Source organism: Lasioglossum baleicum, chromosome 3, assembly GCF_051020765.1.
Source record: "Lasioglossum baleicum chromosome 3, iyLasBale1, whole genome shotgun sequence".
NCBI lineage: Eukaryota > Metazoa > Arthropoda > Insecta > Hymenoptera > Halictidae > Lasioglossum > Lasioglossum baleicum.
Genome location: NC_134931.1, coordinates 17,556,114 through 17,578,914, shown reverse-complemented (window position 1 = coordinate 17,578,914; position 22,801 = coordinate 17,556,114). Strand labels below are relative to the sequence as shown.

Below are 22,801 nucleotides of genomic sequence, written 5' to 3'. Positions count from 1 at the left end.
GTGAGGTTTACGACACGGGCGACTAAAATCCGCTATTTTTGAGGAGTTCTGTACGCGCTGTATTTTCAGCTTTCTTTTTGTTAGTATCGGAGTCAAGCTATTATACCTTGTCCAACGAGACGAGGCAGTAGACGTAAACATAGCCGCTCGAGTGCGAAAGAGTTGATGTTACCCTGCTCAGGTAAGCTGCGAAGGACGCACGCTGGTACATATTTACTTTACCGAGTCGTACTCGTTGGACAAGGTTGTATAAGTTATTTGTTACGGTACGTTTTCGTGAACACATCGTTCATTCATTAGAAAAGTGACACAACTCAAAATATATATTTAAAGAAAGAAGCATAATAATAAATATATAAATTGTGGTGTACCTCTCTCATAACTAGACCGCGGATCTTTATGCAGAATAAAAAATGTTTGCATTGATTGCAGGACACAGGAGCCAAATAAAAATTGTATTCTTCTTTCAATTATCCTATTAAGCTAAACGTGTCCACTTCTTTAAATTGCACGCGTCCATTTTTGTCATAAATGCATAAAATCCGCAGTCTACTCATAACTAATGTACAAAGACAATTAACTCTGTGCACTCGAATGGCGAGTCCGAGGCGCCACTAAAAATTGCCATACCATTATTCAAAACAGTTTTAACATTATTAGATTTGTCTGTATTCTATAAATTGTAAAAAGCTCAACTGTTATATATAAGAAATCAAGTTCAATTTGATGTGCACAATGTACAAAAAGATTACATAGAACAAACATGATCTGGGTTGAAACAAATATCTTGATTTTGGAATTCAAATTGCTTCGGGTGCAAAGGGTTAACCCAGTATTTTACAATTCTAAGTTGGTGATATACAATTAAAAAAATTGGCCATTTTTTTTTAAGTAATTTTCAAACGACTCTCCTGTAAAATTTTCTTTTTTTTTTTTACTCATGTCACTTTTCTTATGAATGAACGACATGGCGCTTCTAGGGTTCAGGCTTTGAACTCGAAAGCGATCGACGTGTCATAAACCTATGGACGCTACGCAAGACAATCGAAGGTTCGCTAAGCGCGTGACCACACTTGGATCTGGTACTACTTGGGGTCACTTCGTCGGGTCAATTTCGACCCCACCGTAGGCAGAGGGGTGATTATTTTACATCTCTAAGTAACTGCTCACGAGTTAAGACAGCATTCAATAATTGTTCAATTACAGGGTGTCTCAAACAATCGAGGAGCAAGCACAGTGGCGATTCTACATGCAAAAATAAAGTTATAAATATTCGATGCGCACATTCGTTAATTTATCAAACTAGATTTACTTGAAAACGAGAAGATGCTACTCTGTTTTTCGACTTGTTTCTGAATGTAGAATCTCCATCCAGTCGCGCTTGTACCACGATTTCGGAAACACCCTGTACAATGAAGGGTCACACAACCCTATAGCAGTCGGATATTATTAGGTTGTTGCATATGAAATGTACGATTTTTTATATTAACATTGAACCACAACATTTTCTTTAAATGAAGCTTACTCAAATTCGAGTAATATGTAATTCAATTTTCTACTCGTCCACCTTGTTCGTTTATGAGATTGTCATCGTTATTTTTGAGATTTTTTTTTAATCATTGATTTACAGTGACATTTACTACTACATTTTGATTAAGCATCGCACAATGTTGTCGTCGATATGTTCATATTCTTAATCGTATAAAAGGACCATGTCGATTGATATCGAAATAAATTTTATTTAAAAGTAAAGTGGGATATTAGCTTTGTACCTTCAAATAGTACACAGGATGTACCCACCAAAGTGATACAAGCTATTTTCTCATGAAAGCTAATACATATTTTGGTATATGAAATTTGGGGGGAGCGACATTTTTTTAAATGGGTAGTAGTATTGATTTTTGTTATCCGAATAGAATTTACAGAGTTATAAAAGAAAGAAGAAAAAAAAAATAGTATTTCTTGCTCAATCCACTTCACAGAATTTACGTTCTGAAATCGATCATTTCATATGCAACGATCCAACACACAGTCGGGATACAAGCCGAAACATTGTTGAAAACTACAAGTAAAGCCTGTCTATAAATTCATTTATTCGTTCTTTACATCGTTTCATTGAATGATCGGTTCACCATTCATTCCGGCTATCCTTTATATTCACCTCGCCCAAGTGTTGACGAGTCCGCACTCAGCGGGCTCACTGTTATTGTGGAGCATTGTTACGACAAAGCAGAAGAAGGGTAGACGACGACGATAGAAGCCCCGTTCACGAAGCTAGTCTCTAATGTCTGATTTTCTAAAACATGGACGTTTCAGTTGGAAGTAATATGAAAATGGTTTGATGTGGTAGACGGACCTCTGCGGCATCAAATGGAGGAAACTCGTGTGGGGCGAAGTGGCCGGCGGCTTCGGTGGCACTCCCCTCGAGGACCCGGTGCTCTCGAGCTTCTCGCGGTGCCTCGCGGGTGACATTCTCTGCGTGTGGCGGCGGGTCGCCGCGACGCCGGCCACCTCCGGCCCGGCAACCGCCTCTGCGACCGGAGCTGGCATCTTCGACCTGGGCATCGCACCCTCCCCCGCACCGCCACCCCTCTCCCTCACCGCCGCTAAGGAACTCTGGATTTTCTGGTACGGCGAGGAACCTGATCTCTCCGGTATCGTGTCACCGGAACTGATTGCGTGCGGTGAGTAATCCACCTTGCAACCGACCCGCTACCATTTTACACTATTCACTCTACCTTCCCTATACATACACGGTGTCTCGAGAACCTTTGCAAACTTTAACAACCTACATCCCGCGACAAAGCTATGAGACACATTATACAGAGTATGTCCCAAAGATATGTTGTACTCCCTTGAAGTGGGCTGATTCCGGAGGTCGTTTGAAGTAACTTTTTCCGTTGCGGAATTGTTCTCCGCGGCTTTGTTAGGGAGTTATCAACGAAAAACACGGACCAATCGGAGCGCGGTTACAGCTGATGGATTTCGGTTCGGCCAATGCCAACGCCAGGCTGATTGGTCCATATATTTCGTTAATTACTCCTTAACAGAGTCTCGGAGAACAATTTCGCAAAGGGAAAAGTTACCTGAAATGATCCCAGGAATCACTCCTCTCGAGGAAGTGCAACAATTTTGGAACATACCATAGACAAATCTATAAGACGCTATAAGAGGATTGAAAATCTAGTCGAGTGAGAATTTTCTTCTTCCTTCGTTCCTTAATGTCATTATTTACATCGTATAGTAACACTCGTTGAATAGTTAACGAGCTGTATGATTAGTTAGTTAAATAGTGTAATGTCATAAATAGTTAAAAAAAATACCCCGAGGAAAAGATGTTAAATTGAAATCAGCTTGATTAGGAATTGACTCGATTAAAATTATTTGAAGAAGCCGTAGTGCGATGTACAATTACTTGAAAAATTGTGATGATTACGGTAAAAAAACAACCGGGTGGTCCTCGAAAAGTCTCGAGCAAAAGATTGCGTCAAGTTCTTCGTTAACTGCCAGGCAGATACTGTCGAAATGTGATCCTCGCACTAGGGGTCTCCCCTTGGAACTAGTCAAACGGTAAAGACGTTCGACGACCGAACTAGCAAGGGATCGAGTATCGGTGAGACTCATATTAATGCAAGCGAAGCAAAAGATTGTAAATCTTCCAATGTTTTACTTCTTTTATAACACTTTTACCATCGTATTCGTCTCGTTTTTCTAATTGAAATGACACCAAACGCGCTATAGGTACTCCTTAAAGTTCTAGGCGTGAAAGAGGACGGCGAACGGGAAAGAAAGGAAAGCAGAGAGTCAAAACGTTCGGAAAAGCTGAAAGGCCGGTGCGAGAACTCACAGACCTTTAAATAAAAAATTAAACCTTCTTATTTTTGGTTCAATAAGGCTACTACATACTACAGTCCACCCGAGACATAATCGTGTGCGTGCCTCGAGACAAGCCAAAATTTAAAGGCAGAAGTCGTCGCTAGGCCCGTACGACGGCATCGTCTCCCTTTCCATTCGGATCATAAATTTGAAGTTGCAAAATGTGAAAGAATACCTTATATCCATTGTTATAAGAATATTAATCCTGTATTATAAAATGTTACCGTATTTCACCGTTCCTCCAGCGGATTATGCGATATACCTGTAAAGGACGTTATACATAGCATGCAAAAAACGTGCGACAACACGTGCGACGGACCCATCGAATCGACGAGCGGACTACCCTCATGAATCACATCATTGATGGCCGTAGACAATGCCAAAAGGAATTTCTTTGACAGTTTCCCCACTTCTCGACCTAAAGTCCTTCCGACACACCTCGTCCAATTAACAACCTCAACATTTCCCCACCTAAATCATTCCCGAGAAACCGGGGTAACAACCTCAGTACTATTTTGGCCGTGATCGGAGTACCTTCTTCCCGTTTGTTGTCACGGTTTCGGAAAGTGTGTTGTGTAGTGCGCAGTGATTGTGTAGAAGTGTGGTGTTTTGTGCTTCATCGTTAATAAGACGTATTCGCGCAAATGGTAGTGTCCACTTGATCCGACGGAGAAACAGAAGATTCTGAAAAATTTGTAAATGTCTATACTTGACATTAATGTTTTATAACTCGGTATTAATATTCTTATGTATAAAAATGGATATAAGGTATTCTTTCATATTTTGCTACTTCAAATGTATGATCGTAATGGGCAGGGAGACGATCACTTGGTATGGGCCTAGTGACGAATGTCTCTTTACATTTCGTTTGGCTCGAGGCACGCACGCGATCATGTTCTGTCTCATGTAGGAGGTTTTTGTCTATAAGTTACTCCACACAATCTAATTTTGCAAAAACCTTAACAGCTTGTATCACAATAACTATTTGCTTGCGACATGTGGCTCCTTCCAAATAATTTTCTTTGTTATAATTACACAGCGGATCTTTATGCAAAGTAAAAACTTTTTATGTGAATTACAACCAATTAGAATGAAATACAGATTTATTTCCTTTCAAACTATGTTCACCGATCGATACGTTGCGCGCCGAAAAAGTAAACAGACGCCGCGCCGCGCCGGAACAGTCTTACGTTGCCACGGAAATTCGTAACGATATTCATAAAAAATTTCGAAAGTTTCGAAACTGTTCGACCAAGATTCGAGTATACTTGCAAGTATTATTTACGTTTACCACAGTACTTGTAAAGGGTTCGAAACTGTCTGGCAAAGGTTCGAGTATACTTGGGAGTACTATCTTTTTTTCGAAGTACAACTTATAGCGAGTTCGACATCCATTAATCAAGGTTCGAACCTGTTTGCGAGGTACTTGATCCCATTCCAACTATTGGTAAAAAAGATAGATCAATATTATATTATAAAGATAGACTAATATAATATCAAGGATCTATTACATATACTAAGGATCTATTTCATGGATCTATTACATATACTATCTTCACATTATTTTCCAGACGCAAAAGTTTACTCTTGAAAAAGATCCACATCAGGTTCGAAACGTAGAGTTTCTAATTAATTTGCAAAATTGCTGTGTTTCATCGCTGATCGAACCTGTGCGCCGAGATCATCACAATTTGATTACCAAAATTACGATCGATAATCACATTTAATTATTAAATACGTTCTCCAGGGTATCAATAAGAAGACGAGTCATCGTTCAAACTACAATTTTTGAAAAGTCCCATTGATTTCATCGTTTTCGAAAGCGCTGAACATTTAGAAAGTGATATACATTTGAAAACGGTCGACATGAGAAATTTGATTTTTCAGCAAATGAACAGCTAATTGATTTATTGGGGCGACTGTGGTGGGGAATAGCATCGTAGGAGGGGAAGGTAGAGCGGGAGCGCGAGTCATAATCTGGCGACACTGGCTAGGCGCGTTAGATCGGCTAAAAAATTGGTCTCAGCGAAAATTCTGCATGGTTCCGTTTCGCGGAAAGAAGGTGGTGTGCGAAGCGGTGACGCCAGCGAGACCGTGTTTCTCTCTTGACGGGGTCGCTGAACCGTGTACTTGGACTCTGCAAACTCGGTGCATTGCAACGCGAGGATCCTTTATTGTGGATCGGGAGGAGTGCACCGATCGCGGAACCGAATGCTACACCGTTAACCAACGTGTCGAACATTGCTACGGAGCAGGCCGTGGTGGGGGGACAAAAGGGGGAAGAAAACTGTGATTGATTTCCCCGAGAGAGAGAGAGAAAAGAAGGAATTTTTTTCGCTGGTGGTCGCGCGTCGCGGCGGTCGTGTCGCACGCAAATCGCGTTACTTTCACGAGAACGAGCATCGCCTCGATTCGCCCGTGGAAGTAGATCGCGGGAAACTAACAGGAAATCTATGCTGCTCTTCCGCGAGAAGGGAATCCCATTAGAACACAAACTACAATTGAAACATCGAATGAATTTGACACACGAGTATCCTTGCACGCATCCCCGTAACTCTTTCCCTCGAATGGATAATAATTAATTGTACGATTGTAATTGCAGAAAGTGAACAGGGCTCTTGGGAAAGCGGATTATCGTACGAGTGCCGGTCACTACTTTTCAAGGCTCTGCATAACTTGATCGAACGGTGCTTACTGTCACGTGATTTTATTCGCTTAGGAAAGTGGTTCGTACAACCTTACGATGGCTTCGAGAAACACCGTTGCAGTAGGTAAGATGTTGCATTGTTTTCCTTTTCTTTCATTCTTTCGAGTCTTACTCCTACTTATGCATTATACTTCACCTGTTGTTCTTTGCGCTTCGTTCTAAGCGAGTGTACCTTTTTATTTGCAGTTGTCACCTGTCGTTCTCGTTTGCATTCTTCGTCCATGGAGAGAGCACTGTATGCGCTAGTGTGGATGTTAGGCAGCATCCTGCTGTACGACATCTCACCAGAGCTTGCTTGCAACGTACCCAGACTTCCCAATCTGGTGTTAAAGGTAGCCGTCATTCGAAACATTCACTTAACGCGTTCACTGTGCAAGTCCGTAAGCGTCGAGTCGATGAGACATGATGGAACTAGTCACACACCGTGTATACAGTTCGGTTCACTTATGACAACAAGTCGTGATGCATGAGAACGATATAATAGATGATACTACAGAACCGTTCACGTGAAGGTTCTCGGTACCCTTATACGGCAACTTCGAATTCTCCATTACTCGTTTTCCAATCTGGCAACAGTAGCCTTATGCTTTCTGGCTTAACTTTCGAAATGTTTGACCTGTTCAAATATACTGATTTGTTATGATAATGGTTTGAAGCTACTTATTTGGTTATCGAAACAATGTATTTTAATTGACCTTATCGTGGGTATTATAGTGCTCCCACTGTCCCAAGTTACTGCATATATTTTTGACAAAATATCCCTCGAGGAAAATATGGTTTCTTACCAGCTTATATTTGGGTAAACTTAATGCATATCTCACACATAGAAGAACATTGTCACAGCTCAAAAGATTATTCTTCTATCCAGTTCTGGATGACTTGAGTGATGAATGTTAACACAGTTACTGAATATCTGTTTAAGGAACATTATAAACTTCAATATATCCAAATATCACAACTTTAATTGCAATAGCCACGTCACAGTTCAACGAAATTTAATTGGAATTTTGTTTCTCCTGAAAACTTGTATTTTCTTTTTATACCTTTTAATAGATATGTTCATTCAAGTGCATACGATAACAAAAATTTTATTCGAAGTAAATCAAAATGCTTGTTGCTATTATAAAGTAATACAATACCAATCCCATTCAGTGTTCGGTAGTGAAAAAACGCGTAGGAAAGGTTATTCGTACTATAATTAGAGACAAAAATAAAGTTGGAATGTACACGATAATGTGGGGCATAGGGAGTATAATTTATGGCTAGAATCTCCAGATAACTTGATAAGCAAAGCTATTGTCAAAGACAAATTTGAATACAAATACTGCATACATTTGTATATCTCTGGATAACAGGTTAAGGGGTTACATACAGCTAGGCACTGAAAGGACAGTGTTATTTCTGAGAATTCTTTTTACTATTCTATTATTTGAAATTACATTTTAATAGTAATTGCGGAAAGTTAAATCTTTTGTCTCCGACAGTAGCACATTTATATGAACTTGTATTTGAAAAATCGATTTTTCTTCATGCGTATGTAACCCCTGAATATTCAAGTTCTAAGAGCATGTATAGAGAATCAAATGACACAGGTCTGTTCCAATTTGTTTCTTCAGTAAATGTTCTCTCGCGAAATTTAATGCGATTGCAGCACACATTTACCAAGTATCTGTCCGCATGCAGTGATTCTAGCTCCGTATGGGCTAGCAGGCACTTTAACCGGTCCAGTGGGACGAACAGATAGTCAGCTTCTGGAAGAATGGAAACATTTCTATCCGATCAATGGCAACAACATCGAAGCAGGACTTCCACCGTTGGTGGAAGTACTTGTTGGTGGTGTACGCATGCGATATCCTTCCTGTTATGTCTTGGTCACTGATATGGACGACACTCCACCCGAAACTCCGCTTTCTCCGCCGAGCAGTCCTGCTAGCTGCGAACATCCGCTCCTGGGTCAGCAGGAATTACGAGCAGCTACGGAACTACCGGAACGCGTATGGGCAGAATGTACTTCGAGTTCACCGATCTCTGCTTCCAAAACAGAATCTTCCATCGAACAAGGAACCTGGAGCTTCATTGATCCAACACAAAAGTCTTCCTGTACCTGTTCAAAGTGAGTAGAAAAATTTGAAACAATTGCCTTTCGCAGCAACGACATTCCCTACAAACTTTTACTGCATTGTACTTTCACCAAAATGCTACGAATAATCTATAATTATGAATATTTTTCATGCATGAATTCCTGTTACAGGTGTGCGAGACGGGTCGAGAATTTTAATCGGGACATCGAGACGGGTTCTCGACAATTTCGGGATTCTAATAAATATAAATCGGAATTCCCACGAATGAGCCCGTAAACTCTCGAGAATCCCGACACATTCGAGAATCTATCCAGTAAGCAATTTGCTATAAATTCGCTACCAAAATTCGTCGACAAATACCGATCCATCTGTTTTCGCATTAGGCCGTCGTGAAGAGGGCAGATCGGTCGCACTAAGAGCGGACCTAACCTTGCTCTAAGAGTAAATATCGGGCAAAATCGGAGTAAATTTTGCTGTGGGAGAGAAAACAGAATTAAATAATAAGAAGATACACAGTGACTCCCACTAATATTCGGACACTCTTAAAATCACCATAACTTTTTTGATATTGGACTAGAACTTGGAAATTGGACTGGAAGCTAGAACAATTAGTTTACTACAGGATGTGAAAAGAAATTTTTTCAAAAATTGCATTTGGTCGGAATTTTAGAGAAAATACTGAAAGTTACGTTTTACAACTTTTTTATGCGGGCCTATATTGAAATTTTAAAAAATACGTTTTGTAGATCTGTGTCAATTATATGCACTGTGAAAGTTTTATAGGAATTGGTTGATGCGGGAGAAAACGACAGGCATTGAAAGATGTAAGAATCCTTAGAGTTACTGCAGTTGGAGGCCGAAAATCGTGAAAAACTGCAATTTTTCCCATCTTTAAATGTTTGTAGCTCATTACAATGTCGACCGATTTTGATGAGATTTTCAGAATATGTTTAATTGATACAGATCTACGAAACGTTGTTTTCTAAATTTTCCATATAAGCCCACATAAAAAGTTGAAAAGCACAACTTTTTTAGTATTTTCTCTGCAATTCCGATAACTTGCAGTTTTTTCCAAAAATTTTTGTCACGTTGTGTAGCAAACCAATTGTTCTAACTTCTCCAAAAATTTCAAATCGTATATTCCAATATTAAAAAAGTTATGGTGTTTTTAAGAGTGTCCGAATATTAGTGGGAGTTACTGTACATGAAACATAAAATCATATAATCTAGAAGTTTAAATGAAATTCCGTTTGTTCTATTACAGCAAGATTTACTCCGATTTTTCCCGATATTGACTCTTACAGCAAGGTTTTAGTGCGACGAGGGCAAGGTTTGGCATGGAATTGCGCCTGCAAACGGTGCACTCGAATACCTAGCCATCTGTTTCCACATTAGGCTCGGAATTTGTCGACAAGTTCGTGGCGAATTCATAGCAAATAGTTTTTTCAATGGTAAACAGGTCTTGATAGCAAAATGATCGCCTTTTGCTCGCAAAGAACCATTACAAACATTGGTCAAAATTTTCTCGAAGCAGATTTGACTAACTGGGTAAATACTCTCGAAAATCCCGATATATTCAAGGACCCGTCCCGACCATCGGATACCTGAAATTTTCGGAGTCTCGCACACCTCTAATTCCCGTGTAATTCTCAACTATAAATCTATAAGTAGAAAGAGTATTCTAAAACGCAGCTGAAAATAAGAAAACAATGCAGTAACAGTACTCAGAATGGTACCGTCAGGTTGATCCAATTTATTCTAGTACTATGCAGAGAATGTACTGGTTTATTATTATTATTATTTGTCAAAGTTGTATTTCCTTTGCACATTTATTCATTGTAGCAGTAAATTATTTCTTTCAACTGCATTCTATGTTTATCTGATAACGTTTAAGATAGTATTATTCACAATTATTATATTGGTTCTGTCTGCATGTTATGGCACAGTTATACGAAACGTAGGTCTCAATTATTTCAGTAAATGAGTAGTAATTTGATTAAATGGCTCTCGCAACATGTGCATGTGAACTTAGTTTTTCCATTTTTTCCTTTTTTGTTTTCTTTTTTTTTTGAGGATGGCTCAGATGCGATTGTTTCTTTCAAATTAGTTGTTTGTTTTGTGCAATGGAACTATCCTATTTTAAACATTTCCATTCGGCGAAGAATGTCATATTTATTGTGGAAAGTACATGGTAAGTCCATGATGAAGTTACGTCAATGGCATGAAACTGATAGCCATTACGATTAACGCATTCACATGAAATTATCAGAAAACAAAAGATCTTTGGTATTCCCATGTCAAGGGACAAGAAAATATATCGATAGTTTACAAATATATAAATAAAGTTTCAAAATTAGATAAGCGGTTAGCGATTCCAGATGACAAGAAATTTCTTTCTGTAGGATCCTCTGACTTCGAATAACATAAATTAAAAACAGATAGACGTAGGAGAAAAACAAGATGTTAAATACATCGGTTGCAGGTATACGACCCCCGGGGGTTGGAAGAGCCTGGCCTCCTCTCAGGTTCAGAGGGAGAGAGTAGATAAAGGTGGACGGAGGGTCGTACCATTTCATCGACGCTCTACCACCCAGTGGGATGCTTGTCCCTCTGTCCCTGCTAATGCCCCCAGGTGGGTAATCTCTGCCCCGATATCAACTGGAGAACCATTTCTCTCATATCTTAATAAATCACCACAATAATGCCAACTTCATGTGATCGTTATGATGCCATAACGTCATCCTTTAATTCACATTGCTTTTTAAAGCTGCGCTACTTATCTGACATTCCAGTAACTAAATTAAATGCACGTATATCGCATTAATCAAATATCGTTGTGTAGTTTTTTCTTCTAATTTTTTTTTATCTCATCCTTGGAGAGGGAAAGGGATGTCTGGATTAGGTCTGAGATCATTAGCAAATTATATATGCATATAAATATATACATATATTTGAGAAAAAGATGACACTATGTCCATTTTTTTCTGCTGTTAGAGAAATGCAGTCAATACGAGTATTTTATGTACAGTCGCTGACTAAATTGAGTGGACACTCTTTGAAAATTGGATAAAAAATTGAAACCTTTCGCTTCTATCCACTTAATTATGTTTCCGACTGTATACGTACACTTGGAAAGGTGGTATCCATTGCGTATATGTATTTATTAATGTACTATAGTAAGTATGTTTACATGTATCTGGTAAACAGTTATTCATGCACTGATAGGTCATACGTATGAATGAAAAAGAATCTCATAATAATTAACAAAGTCGCGATTGTAATAACATATATTATAAACATTAGTAATTAATAGATTTTCTGCTTTCACGTCTCAATAATGCTCTATGCTTCTAAAGGTATACTTTGCATGAATCATTAGTATTAATAGAATCAGCATGTACTCCGTAAATGTAGTATTTATGTATATTATGCTTTTTATCCTCATCTCTCTAGCATTTTTCAGCTTATCAGTGTTAGTTTTGTTCATTAAGTTAAGATCATTGTACTAGTGGAAAGAGGTCGAGACATGTCTAGATTAAGAAATTTTTATACAATACCTAAATAGATAGATGATAGAAACGTATAGAAACATGTTTAACCCTTTGCCTTACAATATCGTGTCAGACTCGTGACGAAGATTTTGAACAGAGTCTAATAAATATGTATGTTATTAATCTCCTTTAAACCGAGATGAAATTCTATTTCGGTTTTGTTAATGTATAGTTATTGAAGAGCATGTAGGCATAAAATAGATATAAATTTTCTCCTGTTTTTAGGTTAGAAAGTTGTAGATTGTAGGTTGTAAGTTGTAGGTTAGAAAATAAATTGTAGGGCAAGGGGTTAACATTAAGATGCCTTCGCCTGTATTTCCTAGTACAATGATAATTGTGCTGGTTTAATAATGGAATCGAATTAATAATTTTATGTTTGACTTGAACAGGTCTATACTGAATAGAACAGAGGCACCAAGTACACCACCGGGTGGACCTCCCTCTTATTCAAGGGGACCACCAACCGGAGGGGATTGTCTACCAGTTCCATCTGTTGGCTCGCCAGGTTCCCCAGCACCTTCACCTCTTCCAACTCCACATTCCGAGCCAGCATCCGTTCCACCAGCTGAGCCTACAATGCCCACTCTGAGTCCTCAGCCACCACCCAGTCATACAAACACTGCCCCACCGTTAACCCCATCTCAAGGTCCGAAGTCAACCTCCTCTACATGCAATAATCAAGTGCATAGTCCAGCTCCTGGGCCAACTTTAAAACGACCAGTCTTAGTCTCCAGAGAATGTGAGGATATGTATTTAGAAAATGAACAGTCATTACCTTGGCTCTATGATTACTCGATGCAAGAAGCATGGCTCAATCATCCTGTGAAACGTTTTAAGGAATCTAATAGTAGTCCAGTGAATGCACGGAGCAATACTTTGTATCCACCAATGAATTCCCAGGTTTCTCAGTCACAGATTCCAAAATTAGAAATAAAGCAGGAACCAAATGTGAATGTTGTAAGTTGTTATCTAACTTATCTTCTTATCGTCACATGTATTATCGATTAATTGTTTCTACAGAAATCGTATGTGATTCTTATCAGGGGGATTGCACCGGAAGAAGAGCAGATCCTTACGAATTTGACGCCACAGGTGAAGAAAACGGCACAGGTGTCGATGGACTTAGGCGACAAAGAGACGACCCTACCAAACCGGGATCGTTATTTACCAGCGAGGGTCTTCAAGCATCCTACAAAGATTTGGATCAAATCTTTGATAACTCTGATCCGGATACTTCTAGCGATGAAACTGTACGCATTGTCTTGAATCGTTTTATGTCTTCAACTGTTTCTATGTCGACAAGCGCCAAGCAGTGCGATCGCGCCGTTTTCTCAATCACTTTCGCAGTTTTCGCACGACCAATTGAGCATTGGCGAGCTAACACCGTGGCACTCGCTGTCCGACATGAAATCTGAACAGCGCGCGATCACGCTGCGCGGCATTGAAACGATTAAGCTTTAACACGTTAGTCGCCCAGCGTAATTAGGCTAAGTTTCCCGCGGGGCCCTAATCCGACCGTCGCGTCGGTACGCAGAACGAAAATAGAGCGATAAGCGGGAATTCATGTTGTATATCCTATATTTCATATCCTACTTTTGGGTGACAGGGGCCCCCACGGAAGCATACCCGTCACCCATATATGGGTGACGTGGCGACCAACGTGTTAATGAATTATTTTCTGTTGATCGAATAAATCACATAGTATTTCTTTTTACGAATCAGAATTTGAACCAGCTTCAAGTACAAACCCCGCCGGAGTCGAACAGATCCGGTGGACTACATGACGAGACCAGGGCGGATGCGAATAACAGACATAATAACCGTGGAGTAGGCGTTTTACGACCAGAAGAACTTTCGAAAATGTTTCCGACACCACCATCCCTAGAGCATAATCCGGTCGCTTCACCTTGTCAGTTGAACGACCCTTTAATGGACCAGACAGAACTTTCTGTACCTCAACGACCACTCAGGCATCTTCCTGACATCTATCCAAACATGGGATCCCCTCAAGAAGAACCAATCGACGATTGGTGGTCCTACGTGTTCAAGCCTACACAAATTTGTAAGATGGTTGGTTCTTCCAAGTATGCTCCTCTGACGAATTTGCCCAGCCAATCTTTACCACCCGTGACACTGCCATCGCACTGCGTATACAGACCTTCCTGGCAGTGCAATCCAGCTCCGAACAATACAGAGAAACCGCTCCCACCAACTAGACCTGGATCGGTTCAACAGCAACCCTGCCCACCTAGCCCAGCGCCATTGGGAGCACCGTATCGCTCGGCAACTATTTCTGGGAGACCGCCACCGCCACCGTACGATCAGCCGAGTCCAGCAACATCCACAACTTCTTCATATCTCAACAAAAACCTGAATAGTATTGAAGCGGACACTCCGGGACCTACGCGCGCTCCAGAATCGAACTCTCTTATAGTGAACATCTTATTAGGCGATACTGCACTGAACATCTTTCGCGATCACAATTTCGACAGTTGCAGTCTCTGCGTGTGTAACGCTGGTCCAAAAGTGGTCGGCAATATCAAAGGTGCCGATGCAGGAGTTTACCTGACACACTCGTGGTCGGGTGGAGCTCTGTTCCAAGATGACGATCAGATCAGATGTAGTTGCGGGTTTAGCGCGGTAGTGAACCGACGATTGGCCCATCGAGCGGGTTTGTTTTACGAAGACGAAATGGAGATCACCGGTATCGCGGAAGATCCCGCGGAAAAGAAGAAAGTGTCTTTGGTTGCTGTGGCATGCGGAGGAGGCAAAGCATCCGAAGGCTTGGACGTGATACCACCGAACGTTTTGGAGTTGCTGAGGGAACAGTGTTTGATCGTGCAGAGCTCCGCGAGTAGTCTGTACAGAGCGTCTAGGATTTACGCGACAATGAAGAACTCGATGCTCGCGCCCACAGTGAATATGTTGGAGTTTAACGACGGAAACGAAGTGTCGCTGGCGGCTCTCGATCAGGGTAAAATCGACGGTACGCACAACGAAAGGACTAATCGCGTGAACGGTGTGCATCGGTGGGTATTCCTCCGAGCGAGGGGTCCTCAGTGTAGCGGTGATATTGTTAGGATGATGAGAGCACTGCAGCCGCTCCTGCAAGACGCGGTACAACGGAAATGTACCACTCGAATGTGGGAAGCACCGTACACCGTCGCTGGTCCTCTCACCTGGAGGCAGTTCCATCGTTTGGCTGGTCGTGGAACCGACGATCGATGTGAACCTCAGCCAATACCTGCGTTGGTTGTCGGTTACGATCGAGATTGGCTGTCTTTGTCACCCTATGCACTGAGTTACTGGGAGAAACTGCTTTTGGAACCATACGCTGGACCTAGGGATGTCGCTTACGTAGTGGTAGCGCCGGATAACGACTGCGTCGTTAATAAAGTGAAATCATTTTTCCGCGAATTATCGACCACGTACGAAGTAAGCATCTCATACTATTGCAACGTATGTTGTTTTATTTTCGGTATCTAACGCGACGTACTTTTTCAGATCTGTCGGCTGGGAAGGCATACGCCTATTTCAAAGGCACTTCGTGATGGTATTCTTCGAGTTGGTAAATCGTCCGTGCAAAAACAAACCAAACTGCAAATAGACGACTGGTTTAAATTATTAGGCGAGAACCAATTGGGAGAGCTGTTGCGGCTATATGCTCAAGTCTGTAACCATCGATTAGCCCCATATTTAACGCAGGTTATACAAGACCGAAGTCTGTTAGATCCTGGAGATTCGCAGCCAACCAAGCAACAACAGCAACAGCAGCAAACAACTATCCCTGTTACTGACACAATGCCAGCAACACCTGACGTAATGACAAATAAACCTGAATCCGTTGGTAGGTATTCATGTTAGATGTATTCTTCAAGGTAAATATACGGGGTGTTCTGCGAAAGGTGAAAGAATGAAGATGTCAACAAATTGGTATATTCGGCAAAAACTGTGGGTAGCTTGAAAAATTATATTTCGTGGTTCAAGACTTTTTAGATCTTACAGTTCGAATTTTTTTTGTTTTTGTTCACTGGATCGAACGCTGTGCATAAATTTCACTAACAATACAGTGTGCATGCGAACATGTAAACATTTTCATTTTTGATATTATAAACTCAAATATACTGGGTGTACCAGATAAAGTGTTACAAGCTGTTCGTTCGGAATTTTTTAAAGTAAATGGTTAAGGAGGGCTAATATTTTAGCATGTATTCAATTTTTTTGTGGGAGGAAGGGGGCCTCCAGCATTTTTTAAAATGGATTTGTTTCTGTATTGATTTTTTGTTACTCTGATATCTCTCATTAAACTCAATAGCATTTGCTTGAACGTTTTTTTATTGCGCATAGTTTATTACGCTCGGCAGTCAACGTGTTAAGAATCACGCCTTAAATTTTCCTTCACCTATTGTCAAACATCCTGAATAATGAAGTAGTAAATGTATCAGAACTTCAAACAGAAGCTTCTCTTAATGGGATTTGGAACAGTTGAGATGCTCAGGACCTGAACCATCTTTTTGCTACTCCAAATGCTTTAAGACTGGTCTGAAATGGAAATTAATTGAAGGGAAAAGGTTGCTTTAAGCAATTCGTTGTTATACTATATTTTTTCTACTTGGTAACCTTTTTTTTTGTTTGTTAGATGCAATTTGTTTTTCTTTACGTTTCCGTTGCCTTTACTACCTCACTATATTGTTACCTGCAAGCGTATACGTTTGTTTCTATGAATATGTCGTATTGTCTTGCAACAAATAATACCCGAATCAATATTTTAGAAGGAGAAAATCCTAGAAGTGATACTCCGTCGAACACGGCAACAAATTCGAATTCTAACACTGGTAATACAACACCAACTTCTCAAACTGTCACGATACCGACGAACAACTCTGCGGGTCCAGATGAAGAGGAAGTCGAACCTCCGGCTGTGGTAGTTTATTTGGTTGAACCTTTCTCACTAGGAGGTCCCGAGGATCCCGACCGTCGAAGACTCGCAATTTTAGCTTTATTACGCGCATACTCCGCAGCGGTGAATAGCATGCCTGAAAATATTAGATCAAACATAAATGTTCAGGTAAAATATCATGTTAAACCATCGCTTGGTTTTCAGTTCGACTTACTTATTAACCACATGGTGCGTTTTCATTTGCAGTTAATATCCTTGGAAAGTATAATGGAATTAGGGCGAGCTAGAGAAAGGCGAAAAATACAGGATGAAATGCGAGCGTTAGCATTAAACGTGTTTCTGCAAGGCCGTCGATTACTAAATCACAACTCTACGGTAAAAAGTCTTACTGGCTTTGGTACTGCTGCCGCCGCAGATCTTTTCCTTAAGAGTAAAGATGTAAGGCCCCCGCTTATACTTCTGTCCCGCGAATGGTTCTTTACATTAAGGGGGTATACTCGTCTCCAGGATTGCAAGGGTGCGGAACGATGTGCTTTGTCATTTCTCGATAATGCAAACGATGGGGGTTTTCAGTAGTCGAAAGCGCTAGATAAAAGATCGATCTATTTTGACGTTTACGAGGCGTGATTTGCATTATTCGGCAGCATGTAGTTGTCGCAGCTTTATGAAAATAGCTACATGCGCAGCTGTAAAAAAAACCCCATCTATGCATTATCAAGATATGAGACGTCTAGAAACGAGAGTCTACCCCCTTAAATGAAGTCGCTCGGTTGCTTGTGCTATTTCGTAGAACAAGAATAGCAAACTATATACGAGCTGTGGCTCGGTCATTTCCATTCGTATAATAATACTCTTGCAACTCCACATCAGGAACGGAACAGAGCACCATATCGGTTGTACGCGCCGGCCTATGTCCTGGCTCCTCTTCGGGCAAAGAGCGAAGCACCCGAGTCTTTCGGAATCGCTGGGCCTGAGGAATGCGCTGTACTTTATCTGAGCTATTGTCTCAGCGAGGACCAGTCATGGCTGCTCGCAGTTGCGACCGACGATCGGGGTGAGATATTCGAGACGGCCACCATCAACATCGATATACCCAATCGGAAGAGGAGAAAACGAGCGTCGGCCAGACGAATTGGACTACAGAAGTTAATGGATTTCATTCTCAGCGTGATGTCTCAAGGCGTAAGTACACATACTATTATTTTATTCTACAAGTTTCGTTGAAAATATACTTAAAAAAGATTCAAATGTTATCACTAGACTGCGGATTTTTTATGCATTCATGACAAAACGAATAAAAGGAATTAAAAAACTGAAGTCTTCGCGTGAATTTAAGAGTCTTCTTGTATTATTGTCAACACATTCAAAGTATTAAGAGAAGGAATACATTTGTGTTTAACTTCTGTTTCTTAAAATTGATTTACTCAATTTTTATTTTGTTTGAAGATCCACGGTCTAGTTATCGCTTTGAAGGATTTTTGAAATGAAAAGATAAGTCTAGTAATAACGAAAATAATCGAGGTGATACTATGAAATATAAATATGTATTGTTTTAAGTCCCTAAACATTATACAGTTAAATACTATGCGAATCAGCAGTGTTTCAATACTTGATGGATCCACTGTACATAATTTGTAAAAATCAAATAGAATGAGATATACGTAAGAATATATAAATATATGTACACTTTTTTGCAGGTACAACCCTGGAGATTAGTAGTAGGCCGCGTGGGGCGCATTGGTCACGGCGAATTGAAAGGATGGAGCTGGTTACTATCCAGGAAAGCACTGCTGAAGGCGTCGAAACACTTAAAAGAAATCTGTGGCCAGTGTGGTTTGCTTTATCCGTCAGCAGCGCCTTGCGTTCTCAGCGCTTGTTTGGTTTCTCTAGAACCAGATTCAACTTTGAGACTGATGGCTGATCAGTTCACACCTGATGAAAGATTTAGTCAGGCGTCGGTAAACTGCCAATTATCTACACCACAGGATGTCACGTGTACTCACATTCTCGTCTTTCCTACATCTGCAACTACTCAGGTGAATTTATCGCTCAAGCAAGTCTGACTTTTGATTGCGCGAAACGAAGCATTCGTCGTCTAACTCAGTAGTTACATCTAGAGTCCGGATCTTTATGCATACACGTACAAGCTTATGGAACACGAAACAGCATTTATGTTATAGGACAATGACAGGTTCATTTTAAACTCCCTACAAAGAGCCTTGTAATCAACGAAAGAAGGTTTTTTGAAAAATGGGAAATTGCATAAAGATCAGCAGTCTAACTATATCTAATTCGCGTATAGTAGATCAAAGTTAATGCTATGTTGTAGTGGTTCTAAACATGAATATTTTCTTTTTCTACAGTCATCACAGACTGCATTTCAAGAGCAACATATTAATGGACCAGATTTAGGGGATGACGAATTGTTTTCCGCTTTGAATGACGACATGCCGGAAGGTATGGAAGGTATGGGAGACTTCAATGATATCTTCAACGTATGGCCAGAAGCTGGGACCGGTGGAGGACAAAGTCCCGGAGCCAGTCCGCATAGGCCAGAAGGATCCCCCTTGGGTGGAGATGGCGGTGGTTCGGGTTTAGGCAATCACGATGGTCCAGGAAGCCCATTCCCGTGTAGTAACACGCCAAGAGTAAGTAGAAATCAAATAAGAATGTGTATTTCATAGCCGAAATACATATATCTTTCGAATGATGATAACATTCAAATTGTTGATCTATAGGCAGCAGTTGCTGAACAGGCTGAAGAAGTAGGGACGCTATTGCAGCAACCACTTGCTCTTGGTTACTTAGTATCCACTGCGCCAACCGGACGTATGCCACCATGGTTTTGGTCAGCTTGCCCCCATCTCGAAGGCGTTTGTCCAGTGTTCTTGAAGAATGCCTTACATTTGCATAGTCCAGCAATACAGCAGAATAGTGACGATCTGTTACAACAGCAAAGTGCACTCACTGCTCATCCGCTAGACTCGCAGTATACCACCGATGTGCTCAGGTTGATACATTAACTTTTCATATATTTTCCTGGAAATATGCCGACGACGTAATTAAGGAGGATAGTTCATGTAGCACGGTGAACATAAGGCAACTTTTAGGAATTTATTTTAGAAAAACAGCACGTCGTAGCGTTAATATTTCAAGTCGGCTGAATGATTAGTTTCTCAGTTGCACTGTACGCCAATTGAAGAAACGCAGTTTCGAGAAATAGTTTGAAATAATGAAAAGTGCTAGCCCAATTTCATACAATAAACCTTCCTCTTCCTTATCTTCGACATACTTGCGTGACGCGTAGTTATAAAATCAATTGTGACTTTGTCAATACTTCGAATTTCCGTATCGAAACATTCGGAACATATTTTCAATATATAGTATTATTGTTCCATGTAGAAAATTTGATCTTTTCAAGTGGTTACACGAGTTGCCCTCCTTAATGCTTTCGATTATATTAGAATGGAATGTAATATTTAACCGAGTTTTACCATTTTCAGATACGTGTTGGAAGGATACAACGCATTATCGTGGCTCGCTGTAGATGCGAACACGAAGGATCGACTATCCTGCTTGCCAGTGCACGTACAAGCGCTCATGCAGCTCTACCATGCAGCGGCAGCTCTCGTCTGACCCACACCCTCTCCCTTCGTAGTGCAGTATGTGCACCTCTCTCACGCACTCCTTAACCGTACCATCACTTGGGGCTTTACGAGAGCAACTGGTTTCCTAGATCCGTCTTCAACTGTTACTGACTCTGAAATTCCTCGAATAATTGGGATAGAATGATCCTTCGGCCATTCGTCGATGATTCTTCGACACGATCAACACCGAGATCTTTTTCCTTGCTCGGCTTCTTTTTACTCTTTCGATTCATATGACAAGGTGAGATCGAGTCACGTAGCGATGACACTTGCCGTAACACGCTCGATTGACGTAATTTCTCTTTTTTCGTTTCTTTTTTTGTTTTTAATATTCTCCCATCCGTATATTTGTTGACAGGCGGACAAACCGAGAAATAAAGTAGATTGTACTTTGTGTTTAACCAGTAATCGTGACAAATAAAAAGAGAACACAAAGATACTACTAATTAACGACCATGCATTACCGCATACCAAATGGAGTCTGATGAATGAAAGTGGGAATTGCATGCAATAATATATATGGGTAAGGAAGATTGAAAGAACGAATGGAAACTCGAGAAAATGATAGTGAAATATGGGGGTAAATGAGAACGAAAGACAACGTGTGGAAGGAGAAGAGTGATTGTCTGTGTAAGCGGAAACGACGAGCAAACGGTAGACAGAGAGAAAGAAAGAAAGAAAGAGAGAGAAAAAGTGAGAGAACGAGAGAGAGGGAAAGAGAGAAAAGTGTGCGAGGGAGAGAGAGTGCGTTAAAAGAAGCTAACTTTCGATTGCCTCTCTATCAATAGATAGTTCAATTACAAATCAGAATCTCTAGAAAATTACGTAACCAAAACGTTTTTAATTGTAAATTGAATTTTGTACAAAGCTTTTATTATTAATAACGACGAAGTAATATAAATGATATTACGTTGTTTTTTAATTTTATAGAGATGATATAAATGAAAAAAAAAGAATGAAAGAACAGAAAGGGAGGCGACACTTCTTTTTTACAAGTATATTGCCTCGTACAAGCCCCTGGTGTGAGATAAGTATGACAATTATATAATATTATATTATATTATGCTCGCGCGGCACTGGGTCACTGTTATCATGTTTCCTGGACCCGTTAGCGCAATTTTTCGATGCTGTTTGACAAATTTTATTCGAATTAGGTGACCTCTATATATTATACATACATTAATAGTGTAAAATATTGTTTTTAAATAATTTATGAAGTGAAGAAAAAAACATCGCCGATGTATTAGATTATTGAGAATGAACGAAGGGAGCGAGAGAGAAAAGAGAATGAGAGAAGAGCACAGTTTTGTTCCCTGCAACTTAGGAAAAATAATTTAAAATATACAAGCAAAATGAGCAAGCGAACGAAGCAAAAAAAAGAAAATATATGAGGAAAAGAATAAAAAGACAAGAGATAAGAATACAGGGCGCGTCTGAATGGAAGCCAATGGTGGCTAGTTGCGTCAGTCGCATAGTACAAATATGACTTGTACATAGCAATCCCTAATCCTCCCCCTTATAAAGTTATTGGTTAATTTACTCACACACCACACTCACACTGTATCTATAGTATTTATTATCTGGGTAGAACATCATTATTGGGATTATTATTATTAATTATTATTATTACTATTATTATATTAATATTACGAAATACAGTTTTATGTGTATATATAATTATATACCTCATTTCACACGAAACGCGTATCTTACAGTGTCGATGTTGCAAGCATAATGGAAACGCCGCGCGACGTTTACGTATTTCCATGAACATTTTCATAGATACAGAAGTTCATTCTTGTTCTCCTACTTGGAAATCCCACAAGGAAGGTGCACCCCCTCAATTACGCAGAATAACAAATTTCCAAAGGCTATCATTAGATGATATTCTTTTTTTTTTTTATCTATTCCATTTGTAAGGGATGCTACAAGTATCGCAACGTTTTTAAATAAAAAAGACGAACCCATACGTTATTAATTTTTTGGGGGAAATTAATCTTTGGAGAACTCAATGGTCTCAATACTGTTTTTGTTTTATT

The 22,801-nt window shown here is 40.1% G+C and overlaps 1 protein-coding gene across 2 annotated transcripts in view; it reads left to right on the top strand.

Moving 5' to 3' along the window:
• The window catches only part of Skd (mediator complex subunit skuld), a 45,168-nt gene extending 22,729 nt beyond the window's left edge, over positions 1 to 22,439 (top strand). Inside the window, exons 2-17 of one of the 2 annotated variants that reach the window (XM_076421059.1) lie at positions 2,351 to 2,684; positions 6,479 to 6,647; positions 6,770 to 6,915; positions 8,267 to 8,696; positions 11,147 to 11,296; positions 12,605 to 13,172; positions 13,259 to 13,465; positions 13,938 to 15,650; positions 15,720 to 16,062; positions 16,988 to 17,283; positions 17,362 to 17,553; positions 17,986 to 18,297; positions 18,813 to 19,151; positions 19,479 to 19,763; positions 19,854 to 20,125; positions 20,619 to 22,439. In XM_076421059.1, coding sequence (XP_076277174.1) covers positions 2,351 to 2,684; positions 6,479 to 6,647; positions 6,770 to 6,915; positions 8,267 to 8,696; positions 11,147 to 11,296; positions 12,605 to 13,172; positions 13,259 to 13,465; positions 13,938 to 15,650; positions 15,720 to 16,062; positions 16,988 to 17,283; positions 17,362 to 17,553; positions 17,986 to 18,297; positions 18,813 to 19,151; positions 19,479 to 19,763; positions 19,854 to 20,125; positions 20,619 to 20,751 — 5,889 coding nt within the window. In that variant the 3' untranslated portion in view covers positions 20,752 to 22,439. The remainder of the gene's footprint in view (positions 1 to 2,350; positions 2,685 to 6,478; positions 6,648 to 6,769; positions 6,916 to 8,266; positions 8,697 to 11,146; positions 11,297 to 12,604; positions 13,173 to 13,258; positions 13,466 to 13,937; positions 15,651 to 15,719; positions 16,063 to 16,987; positions 17,284 to 17,361; positions 17,554 to 17,985; positions 18,298 to 18,812; positions 19,152 to 19,478; positions 19,764 to 19,853; positions 20,126 to 20,618) is intronic. The other variant, XM_076421060.1, reaches the window with a different exon arrangement.
• Positions 22,440 to 22,801: the final 362 nt, after the last annotated feature.